Source organism: Nelumbo lutea, chromosome 1, assembly GCF_056320005.1.
Source record: "Nelumbo lutea isolate HS-2025 chromosome 1, American lotus-T2T, whole genome shotgun sequence".
Taxonomy (NCBI): Eukaryota; Viridiplantae; Streptophyta; class Magnoliopsida; order Proteales; family Nelumbonaceae; genus Nelumbo; species Nelumbo lutea.
Window position 1 is genome coordinate 68,728,040 of NC_142684.1, and position 10,599 is coordinate 68,738,638.

At 35.1% G+C, this 10,599-nt stretch overlaps 1 protein-coding gene across 3 annotated transcripts in view; it reads right to left on the reverse strand.

The window, feature by feature from the left end:
- LOC148875117 (putative WRKY transcription factor 20) overlaps positions 1-1,318 on the reverse strand; it is a 48,580-nt gene extending 47,262 nt beyond the window's left edge. For 2 of the 3 annotated variants that reach the window (XM_088964749.1, XM_088964750.1), the window contains exon 1: positions 561-1,204. In XM_088964749.1, the coding sequence (XP_088820875.1) occupies positions 561-905 (345 nt within the window). In that variant the 5' untranslated portion in view covers positions 906-1,204. Of the gene's footprint in view, positions 1-560 lie in introns of all 3 variants that reach the window. The other variant, XM_088964748.1, reaches the window with a different exon arrangement.
- Positions 1,319-10,599: the final 9,281 nt, after the last annotated feature.

The following is a 10,599-nucleotide window of genomic DNA, read 5'->3' on the forward strand; positions in this document are numbered from 1 at the left end:
TCTAATTAACGGCTTTCGCTGAAATCCGTTCTTTTGGCAATTCACACTGTAAAAGAAATAATAAACAATGACATTATATATAGATGTACAAAATCACGTTTTCTAACAAGATTCGACTAAAGGAAGACATTAACATAAATATACGTATGTATTTCGGGTTTTGATTAGTATATTTTATAAAGAATTTCGGATTTTTAAATAAGAGAATTAAAAGAACAATATCCAAAATTTTCTATTAGAATAACAGTTCTAAAAATAGAAGGTTCGACACAATTAACACCAAATATTATCAGTCACTACTATATAGTAGCAAGATGTGTGTATGTATGTGTGTGTGTGTGTGTGGAGAGAGAGAGAGAGAGAGAGAGAAGGGGGAATCCGAAACACAGTGCCCGCTCGAAATTCATAATTATGAAAAGTGGGGAGGCCGATTTGGTTAACTACTACAGTCTACAGTACATCAATTACGTCGCAAAAGCTTCAAACCTTCAGCTATGAATAGTGAAACCTTATTAGGAGGGAATTTTTCAGATATTTCAGTTAAATAAAAAAGCCCTAACCTTTATATTCGAGAGAAGAACAGGAGAATCAAGCAACGTTGTCGGGCTCAAGCCAGGAGGGATAGTCAAGCACGGCGACCGCGTAATCGGAAGTCTGGCAGGCGACAGCAATTTATACTTGGCAGCGTTGGATCCGGCACAAGAGGAAATCCTGGGGTCCTGTTTAACGGAAAAATCGTCCCTTTTCGGGAACCCGGCACTAAAAAAGTCGTCAGAGCTAGAAATCAAACCATTATCGCCATTAGAGCCATCTATCCGAAGCTCAGAAGCTCTCGCTCCTTCTTGATCATCAGCTCTTGACTGAGAATATCGGAGCTCATAGTTAACATTCTCCCCCTCCCCCATTGCCGATTTCAGAACAGAGGAGGAGAGGAAGCAACTGTGGCAGTGCGCGTGTGAATACGAATTACAAAGACGACGAAGCTTGTCTAGTTTCAGTTTATAGGGGTAATATTGGAAATTGAGGGTGGGATTGTGTGTATTAGGAGATTGTCAGAGAGTTACAGAAGGAATAGTTTGACTTGCTCGCTTCACTCAAAATCAAATGAGGGTCCATTTGACGAAATTGGCCTCAAGGCTTACACCACATGAACTAGGAACTATTAATTATTCTCTCTTTCCAGTTCCATTACGAAAGGAGTAACCAAAGGAAAGGACGCCCTCATCGTTGATGGATTTAACAGCTGGAAGTCTGGACTCTGGAACCGCATCTGATCTGATCTGCTACGACCAGTACTGGGAACTGGGAAGGAAGGCCTACTTTACTATGGCTAAGGTTGAGACTACTAGAGTCCGGATCTGGTCCTCCTAACAGACATTGCAGCCATACATCGGGAGCATCTCGCTATGAAGGACAAAGGGAGATGTTCCCGATGTACGGCTGCAATGGCTCTTTTAGTTTTGGACCAGATCCGAACTCGGGCATCTACTACGCCTAGGCGGGTATCACTGCACCGCATCAGGCTGGCACTGGCAGGCTTGCACAGTTGCACCTTGACCTACCACTTACCATGCAAATTTGTTTCTTGTACGCCAGCCTTTGCGAATTGCAACGACTGCCGTAATCCGCATCATGAGTGGGAACCGCAGGATAACATCCAATCATGATGAGCCACGTCATTATGTTAGTAGACCCCATGTATATGGAGATGACGTGGTGTGATATTCCACTTCCATCTTAGAGTTGGGGGTAGGTGTAAGTTGGGAATTGATGTCAATTTACGGACAAGTATGCGTGTTATAGGTGGAATTGTTCATAAATTTGAATTGTTGTAAGTATGCATTTTAAATCTGAATTCTGAGGTGGAGTGCGGTCTAAATCGGTTTAAGGACAAGTTTCAAAGTGCTTAGGGCTTGTTTGGGAGGACTTTTAGGATGGGCTTCTTGTGTTTCAAGCTGGACCCCATGTGGGAATGTCATAAGCTATTTGTTAAGACATGTCAGCTGAAGCCGCCACGTGGTCGCTTCCATAGTTGTTGTCTTTGGACTACAAAGAAGTGAAGTCCCACACGGGTAAGGAGCTGAGGAGGGCGGAGCCTCTCGAAAACCTTGATGGGCAACCTCATCTTGACAACCCCGTCGAGCCTATCCGGCTATAATATGAATACTCACCTATTTAAAGGCATTTCCATTTCAAGGTAAAGGATTGTTCAACTCCCAACTACCTTATTGCTCTCTTCGGCTCGAACCAACTCGCCCTCTAAAGCTTGGCTCGATTGACTTCATCCTCTCGCTACTAATTTGAGCAACGGAGTGCCTTCCTAGGTATTCTCTTCCCATGCCTCTTCTATGGTTGCAGATCACCTTGGTGCACGACTTTGTCCTTCCAGTTCAGACTCATCTAATTGGCAATATATTATCTATTGTGTGTTCGGTTCAATACACTTCAGATTGTACAACATCAATGACATTTGATGAAAATCCAAAAAGCTTGCCATTGCATTATGAATGCCATAGCTCACCTCTAGGTTGATTCTTTATAACGAAAGTGCCCAACCACTATGGCTCTAGCATCGTAACTCATCTCTAATACAGAAGTTGTACCAAACTAGCTCTTAAAACTAAGCTCTTATTAGACGAAGACCACACCAATAAGCACTTACATTGCATTTGGCATTACTTGTTTTAAAGATTCATCTCTTTTTTTTTATTCTTAAAAGGAGATAAGTCCTTAAATAAAGGAATGCCACATGCATATACTACCCCTATTTGACACAAGTGATTTTTCACCTGATGCTCATGAACACTTATTAGAATAAGCATTCTGAAACTAAGCCAAAAACAAATTCTAAAGAATTCATTTTTGTCACAACACAAGGCTAAAACCGAGAATAAAGGCCTTTGATGTATTGCATTGATCCTATCAGGTAGGCATCTTTCTACCAAGAGACACTCACAACACAATCCCAAGTAGCCATTCATGGGGAGATGTTGTGAGTATTTGGGACAATGTTGTGAGCCTATGCTGATAGTAGATTTGAACTCGGCCATATCAATAAGGTCACTTCATCTAATCAAGGTGAAGACATATCCATCAAAAGCCTTGAATTCAATGTTTCAACTCAACGCTATGATAGGGGTAATTTTATATTCTAAGAATTTGTTCTACTCATTAGGGAGCAGAATTTTGTAATTTTAGATGAATCAATAAAGGGTCACGAAAAATCTCAATTATGCATGAATATTGATCTTTCACTCCACTACTTGTGTGTGTGTATATAAAGCCTATTTGGTTTTATTCATCTATTGTTAAATTACTATTGCTTTGTTGAACCACAATTGAGAAGTGGAATTTTGACATTGTTAAATATAGGCTTATGTTCCAACCTATTAGCAAATATAGCTTTAGTACAAAGAGAATAGAAGTAGGATATATGATAGAACCCCAAGACAAATGTGGAAGTCGAAACGACTTCTATGCTGATACCATAGGGATTCGATTAGCTGATTACTTACATGAGACTTAGACCTGTTCATGGGTCGGGTAACCCGATGACCCAGCTTGGTCCTTGGATGGGCTTAAACAAGTTTTTAAGCCTCTAGGCTTGACCTTGGGCCCAAAATGCTAAGCTTGATTATTTTTTGGGTTGGTCTCGGGATTTGTCAAAAAAGCCCGGCTTGAGCCCAACCGAACCTATTATATAATATAATAAAATATATAATTATTTGTATAATTTCTAAAGCCTAACCTGACTTACCTTTTCCCCTTTCCCTCTCTTCTTGTTCTCACTCTCAAAGGGTTGAAGCAGCATCCACCAGCACCAAGTCACCAACGAACTAGCAATCTCCAACGAGGCAGTGACAAATATAGGCTAGTAGCGGCAAGCGGAAGCCATTCTTTCCTTCTCTGGCGAACTCAAGTAGCAACGAGCCCTAGTTGGTCCTCTTATCAGTCATCTCTCATCTATTTTTATCATTCTCTGATGAGGTGGCGATCCCACCTTAGATTCTTAGATAGTAGCGACCGCCAACTAGGTCCTCTCTCTATCTATCAGTCGACTATCTGAACTTTGTTTTTTTTTTTTTTCATTTGATTCAGCTTTGATGAACTCTGTTTCTTTTGTTTATTTTGACTGTCATTCTAACTTTATTTTTTCAATAGCCAAAATAACTAAGGCTAACACAATATATATTTTTTCCATCTCACGAGTTATTTCAAATATAGGAAATCAAATAACTTATCTCCAATGCTAGCAATTTTTGGGTAGTTGAATTTTATTGTCTTCAATGTTGCATTCAAACTACTGCTAGCAATTTTCCAAATTATTCAAAAATAGTCTAACTGGTAAAATATTTAGGAATTTAGTTTTATTATATATTTATTCATATGCTTGGATATATTAATATTTACATATGTACATAAACCTTTTGCTTGCTGAATTTTCGTTGTATGTCATTGCCATCAATGTTCCCAGCCAACATCTAAAATTTAATTTCAGGAGTTGTATGCCCTTATTAATGGTGTTGTTTGGAGCTTATAGAGGTGCAAAGTGTTTCTTTGGATTTTGTACTCTCATTTAGACATTTAGATGTGACTTTGGTTGCAATTTGGGTTGAGCTCAAGAGACTTATCCACCCTTAAACTTTGAGTTGGACATGTAAGTCCACTCTTTGATTTTAACCATGAAGATGTCAACTTTATAAATGACATAAGAACAAATAAAAAATGAATAATAAGAGTTATTTGCCTCTATTTTTTCTTTTAGTTTTTCTATTTAATTATGCTTGTCTTATTAACAAAATTGGAACATATCATACAAGTTATTTCATATATAATAATTGGTATGTCAATGGCAAGTGAAAATGCGGCTGTAGGAGTAGATATAGTAGATGATGATTATCAAGAGTATGATCAAACTTCCAGTAAGAAAATATTGACATTTAAGGTGTGGGAAAAAATGGAAAAGATTAATTCAAAGAATGCACGATGTAAGCACTTCAAGAAGATCTTACAAGGCAAATCAAGTAAGGGAACTACTCACTTAAAGCGTTATTTACAACATTTCCCTAGACATACAATTCTAGGTATTATATAGTACAAAGTAACTATTCAATCAAACACTAATAGAAGTACTTTTTTTAAAAACTACAAGATTGATCAACAAGAGTCTCGTAGGGTACTATCAGTTTTTCTTGTATATGAAAAACACCCTTTTACTTTGGTTGAAGAACCTAGATTTAGATTATTTACTCTATCTATAAATCCTAAATTTAAAAATGTGAGTAGGCATACTACTAAAAGAGATATCATGTCTAACTATGTGAAAGAGATAAAGAGGGTGTGAAAATTGATTTATCTAATATAATTGGTCGAATTTGTTTAACTTATGATAATTAGAGAACTGAGCATATTGATGATGAATTCATGTGTATAACTGCTAATTAGATTGATAACAATTGAAAGTTACAAAAAACAATTATTTGCTTTAAACCTTTGGCACCTCCTTTTGATGAACTTTCTTTAGAAGTGAATGGAATATTGATCAGAAAATTTTTAGCATCATAATAGATAATGCTAATTACAATGATGTGATGATTAACCCTTTGAAATTGAGATCTTTAATTTATAAATCTTTAGTGTGTAGTTGTGATTTTTTTAAGTCCATTGTTGTAGTCATATTTTGAATCTTATTGTGCAAGCTATTTGAAACTTGTTGATGATGTTGTTGCTAAGATGATAATGTGAAAAATATAAAGAAATCAGCTACTCAAAAGCATAAGTTTTATAAACTTGTTGAAAAAAGTTTTCACTTGAACACAACTAGAAGATTGAGGTTAGACATGTGTATGAGATGGAACTCAACTTATTTGATGCTTGAATATGTCATCTATTAGAGAAAGGGGGATAAACTTCACAAACTCTTAAAAGCTTTTTATGATGTTATTTGCATGTTTTCTGCCACTAAGTACCTTATTTCAAACATTTACTTCAAGGGAGTGTGGATGATTCATAGGCATTTAATTGCAATAAGGAATCTCATAATTTTATTATTGACATAATTAGAGATATGAAAGAGAATTTTGATAAATATTGGGTTGAATATAGTATGATTTTGTTTTGTGCTATTGTGTTGGATCCTCATTGCAAGATAAGGTTAGTAGAGTATTGTTTTAATAAACTTTATGGTGATGGTGTTGAGGAGTGTGTTAATGCTATAATTAGAACTCTTCATTATTTGTTTGGTAAATATAAAGAAAAATTTTCCTTGACCTCCTTTGTTGGATCGTCTAGTCAAGTTAATCGGATTACTGAAAACTTGCATCCCAATCTGATTGGATTTGAAAACTTCATATTTGAATTCTAATCCTAACGGACTCGGGTCGAATTTGGATTTAATTTGACTCTGCTTTAGTTTTCTTAAATACAAAAAATAAAAAGTTAATTATTTTTTAACTTTTGTATATTTTTTTATAATTATAAATATAATTACATAAAATTTATATATTAAAATCAATAAATATTATAACATAATTGCATTTGGACTTTAATTGGATCGGATGGGTCAAATTTGAATTTTGATTTGATTATTAATCGAATATAGATTATAAAATCCATATCCAACCTGATTACATAACTACATCATCTGAATCTGAAATGATTGAATCAAATGTTGGATCAGGCCTCAAATTTTCGAGTATCAAGCCTAAAGGCAAATCTATAAAACTATGTCTTTTTTGGAATATCCTTATCTCTTCTAAATCATGTACCTGCAACAAATAATTTCTTACTTGTTATCATTTTAATTTTCCATATATTGGGATTGCTCCCAAGTTTTTTTTTAAGTATGTTCATTTCTATTCCTATTCTCTTAGGTTTATTTCAATGTTTAGAAAATTGGACCGGATTGATTGGCTAGGCCGATTGGATCATAACCCGGCTCCTTGGCCATTTAGGTCATACCCCTAAAACCACATTGTATAAAAAACCAACCAAAATCATTGACCCAATTGATCGAACCGAAAAAATGATGACATGGTCCTGGTTTTAGAAAACCACTTGTTTTTTTATTCTTTTTTTAGCGCATAATGCAAAGTTCTAAAGGCCATAACTTTGCGCCCAGATGTTTGATCGGAGTGATTTTTTTTTTGGATAACTTTTCAAGATCTACATGTTTCCAAGGTGCAAAAGGTTCTTTAACCCACTATCTTTGCTAAAAAACGCCTTTTTTGCTTTAAATATTAAATTTTAATATAAAAATTTAAAACTAAAATAAAAATATATATGTCATAGAAGAATATAAATATATATTTTGAGTATATGCATATAATTAATATCATTATACATATAATTATATATCATATAATTGTGCATTTTATATAATATATATTGTATAGATTATATTACATAACAAAATATAATTATATATTCTAAATATATTATAATCTAATATATAATTTATTACATAATATATATATCTTATACACACATACAAATATTATATAAAATAAAAATATTACATATAAATTATCATCACAGTTGGACCTTCGATTGGACCCCAATTGAACTTCTGACCCATGAACCTCTCCCTTTTCTAGCCTAGTCCAATATGTTTTCTTGCCACTCATTTTTCTTGATATGTTCCCAAACACCATTTTCCATACAAATTTGACAACCTTATGAAAGTTCTATAAAATTTTCTTCCATCCTCAGTTTCACTCTCTTTCCATGTGGAGCTTGGAGTGCAACCTTCTTTAGATATCTCTTGATCCCCACAATCAGGGGCGGAGCCAAGTATATTTTGGGGGGGTCCTTGCCCCCTCTCCCAAACTTTTAGTTAAGACTAGAGGTGTAAAGTGGGTCGTGTTGGGCCCGTGGGTGGCTTGCGTAAAGTACGGGCCATGCCATGTTGGCTCGTGGGCTGTGTCATCCTCCCTAGTGAAAAAATTGGGGGTTGGCCCGGCACGACCCATGACCCAGGCCTGTGCGGGCCCATGCCATGTCGTGCCGTGGGTCAAGCCTTGGCTAGGTCGGGCCGTGCATTGAGCCAAAGCTATTTATTTAAAAAAATGACAAAAAACTTAAAATTTTAATTTCATATGAATTTTGTGTATAAAATTGCTTATATAAATAATAATTAAATAAATTAGTATAATAATTTTTAAAAAATATTTATTTTATTAATATATTATATAATATATATTATTATACAATTATAATATATATAATATATATGGGCCGTGCTGGGTCGGGCTACGGGCTACGAGCTGGGCCATGCCTGTTCGCGGGCCAAGGGTGGCACGACCCAATTTACACCTCTAGTTAAGACCACCATTTATATGGTTAGTAGTAAGTGGAGGCAAAGGTAAAAATAGTAAAGTGGGTCCTTGTCCCCCAAAACTTGAACTTAGATTTAAGGATCACTCTCTAATACTCCTCCAACTCCCAAAATAAAAAAAAAATGTTTATTTTTCTTTAGAAAGCTATAATAAACCCAAACCTTCTCATCCCATTTCTCTCAAAACTCTACCTATACTATTTCATTTTTTTTTGTTAAACTCCCACACCCCCCCACCCCCTCGGTCCAAAAAAAAAAAGAAATTTCTTGGCTTCACCACTGCCCACAATATTTATTAAACTTATTAAAATATCTTGTTTTTAAGGCATCTATTTTTGTATCTAATTTTGCATTCAGTATCTCTTTCTCTTCATGTTGTGTCATATGCAAAAATATACATCATGTGATCTCTCTCTAAGTAGGCTTAATCAATTCACTTAAAGATATAGTGAAAAATAATTAAGGGTGACGCTAAACATGGTAAATTTCAACTAAAACCAGATATCCTAGCGTCTCTCCAACTCATGTTCTAGGTTTTAACTTCTAACATAAGTTTTTGCACCCCTCAAAATTTGAGTCTTTTTTTTTCATTTTTTAACCCCCAAAACTCATTGTTGATTGCTTTTTTTTTTTTCTTTTTTTGAATTAGACAAGATATTGGACCTAACCTACTCCATCACAAGTTCTGCAAATGAGTTATATGTCTAAGGTACAAATGTAACCCTATTTGTCATTGGTTATGGAGGTATGGTCCATTTAATTTGAAGTTGGAATTAGAATCCAAACACTTTGGGGTCAAAGTCAAAATAGTCTATTCCCATAGTATGCTTGGTTCATATGTGTTGGGTTTTAAAATCATTAGAGGTTAAATCCAATGGGTGTTTGATTGATAAATTGCATAATAGAGCATGCCTATACATGCACATTGAAAATGATTTTAAAATGCCACAAAAAGTCTTGTTTTATCTTGTTTTCCTTCTTTTAAGTTTTGTTCGACATTAAAAAACTATTGAACTTAAACTTTTAAACAAGAGCTTGTTGACACTCCTTAAGAGTATAAAGAAGAAGGTATAGAGACTTGCCATTGCACAATGCGTGCGTACGTGTATGTAGTGCAATAAGGCACTTTAAAGGCACATTTTGCTCACACTTCGCATGGTCCCACACAAGGGGACTATATTTTGAATACACAAAATTTGTGCAATGACACATGATGTGATTAGTAGAAATCACTTGTGATTTGTAAATCATATATCGTACAAAAATCATAGGCCAATTTGCAAATCACAAATCACAAGTTGTAATCCATTTGCAAAATCACAAACACGGTTTACAAATCGCTAATTGCAACTTGCGATTCACAAATAGTTGCTCAAAACCTTCTGCATATAGGGTTCGTTGGAAGTTGAACCATAACCGTTGATGTTTTAAGTTAATCCAATGGTCAAAACTCAATCAGGTGTAATGAAAATACAATATTCAAGCACTAACAAGCATTAATTGTGAAAATAACAAAAATTGAATTTATGATTGTACAAAAAGCCTCTTTAATAATATATTCCTTTTCAAGTTGACTCTCCAGAATTTATAAAATGATGTAAATCAAATTGATTTTACACACAAGTTTTCGCCCATTTCTCATTGCACAAACACTCTTGTCCATTTTAGTTGAAAAGAGTATTGTCTCATAGAAGGTTTGATTAGAGATCATTCAACTTTATTGGTTGTAGTTTCTCACCCTATTCTCTATTGTATCTTAGGAAGGAATTTGCCAATAAGCCAACAACGAAGTTAGAAAAATTGAGTGAAGGCAAATAATGTTCTAAAAGACAATGTCTTTAAATACGCCTCAAAGCTTCTCATCTAACTTTCTACAACTATTTTCTCAATAATATGGGTATTGGAATTATCTTCAATGGGATTTCATTCCCAATGGAGGGAGGGAAAATGGCAATTCTATCAAATGAGAGAATGCCATTCCACTAACACTGAAAATGAGATTCAGATCCCAAACCCCTATTCCTGCAAATCAAATGTGTCCATAATATTAAATTATCAACTTGTGTTTCCCGGTGGAATGAGGCTGTGGCATTCAAGGAAGGTTTTAGATTAACCAAAGAGGTTAGTTATACAAGCATTTTTTTAGATGGGGATGCGCAGCAAGTGGGAGGAAGGCAGTAATCCCCGGCAAATAAATCAAGACGATGATCACCGATTGCAAAACTATGTTGAAAAGATTCCCTCATTACTCAATTCGTCACACA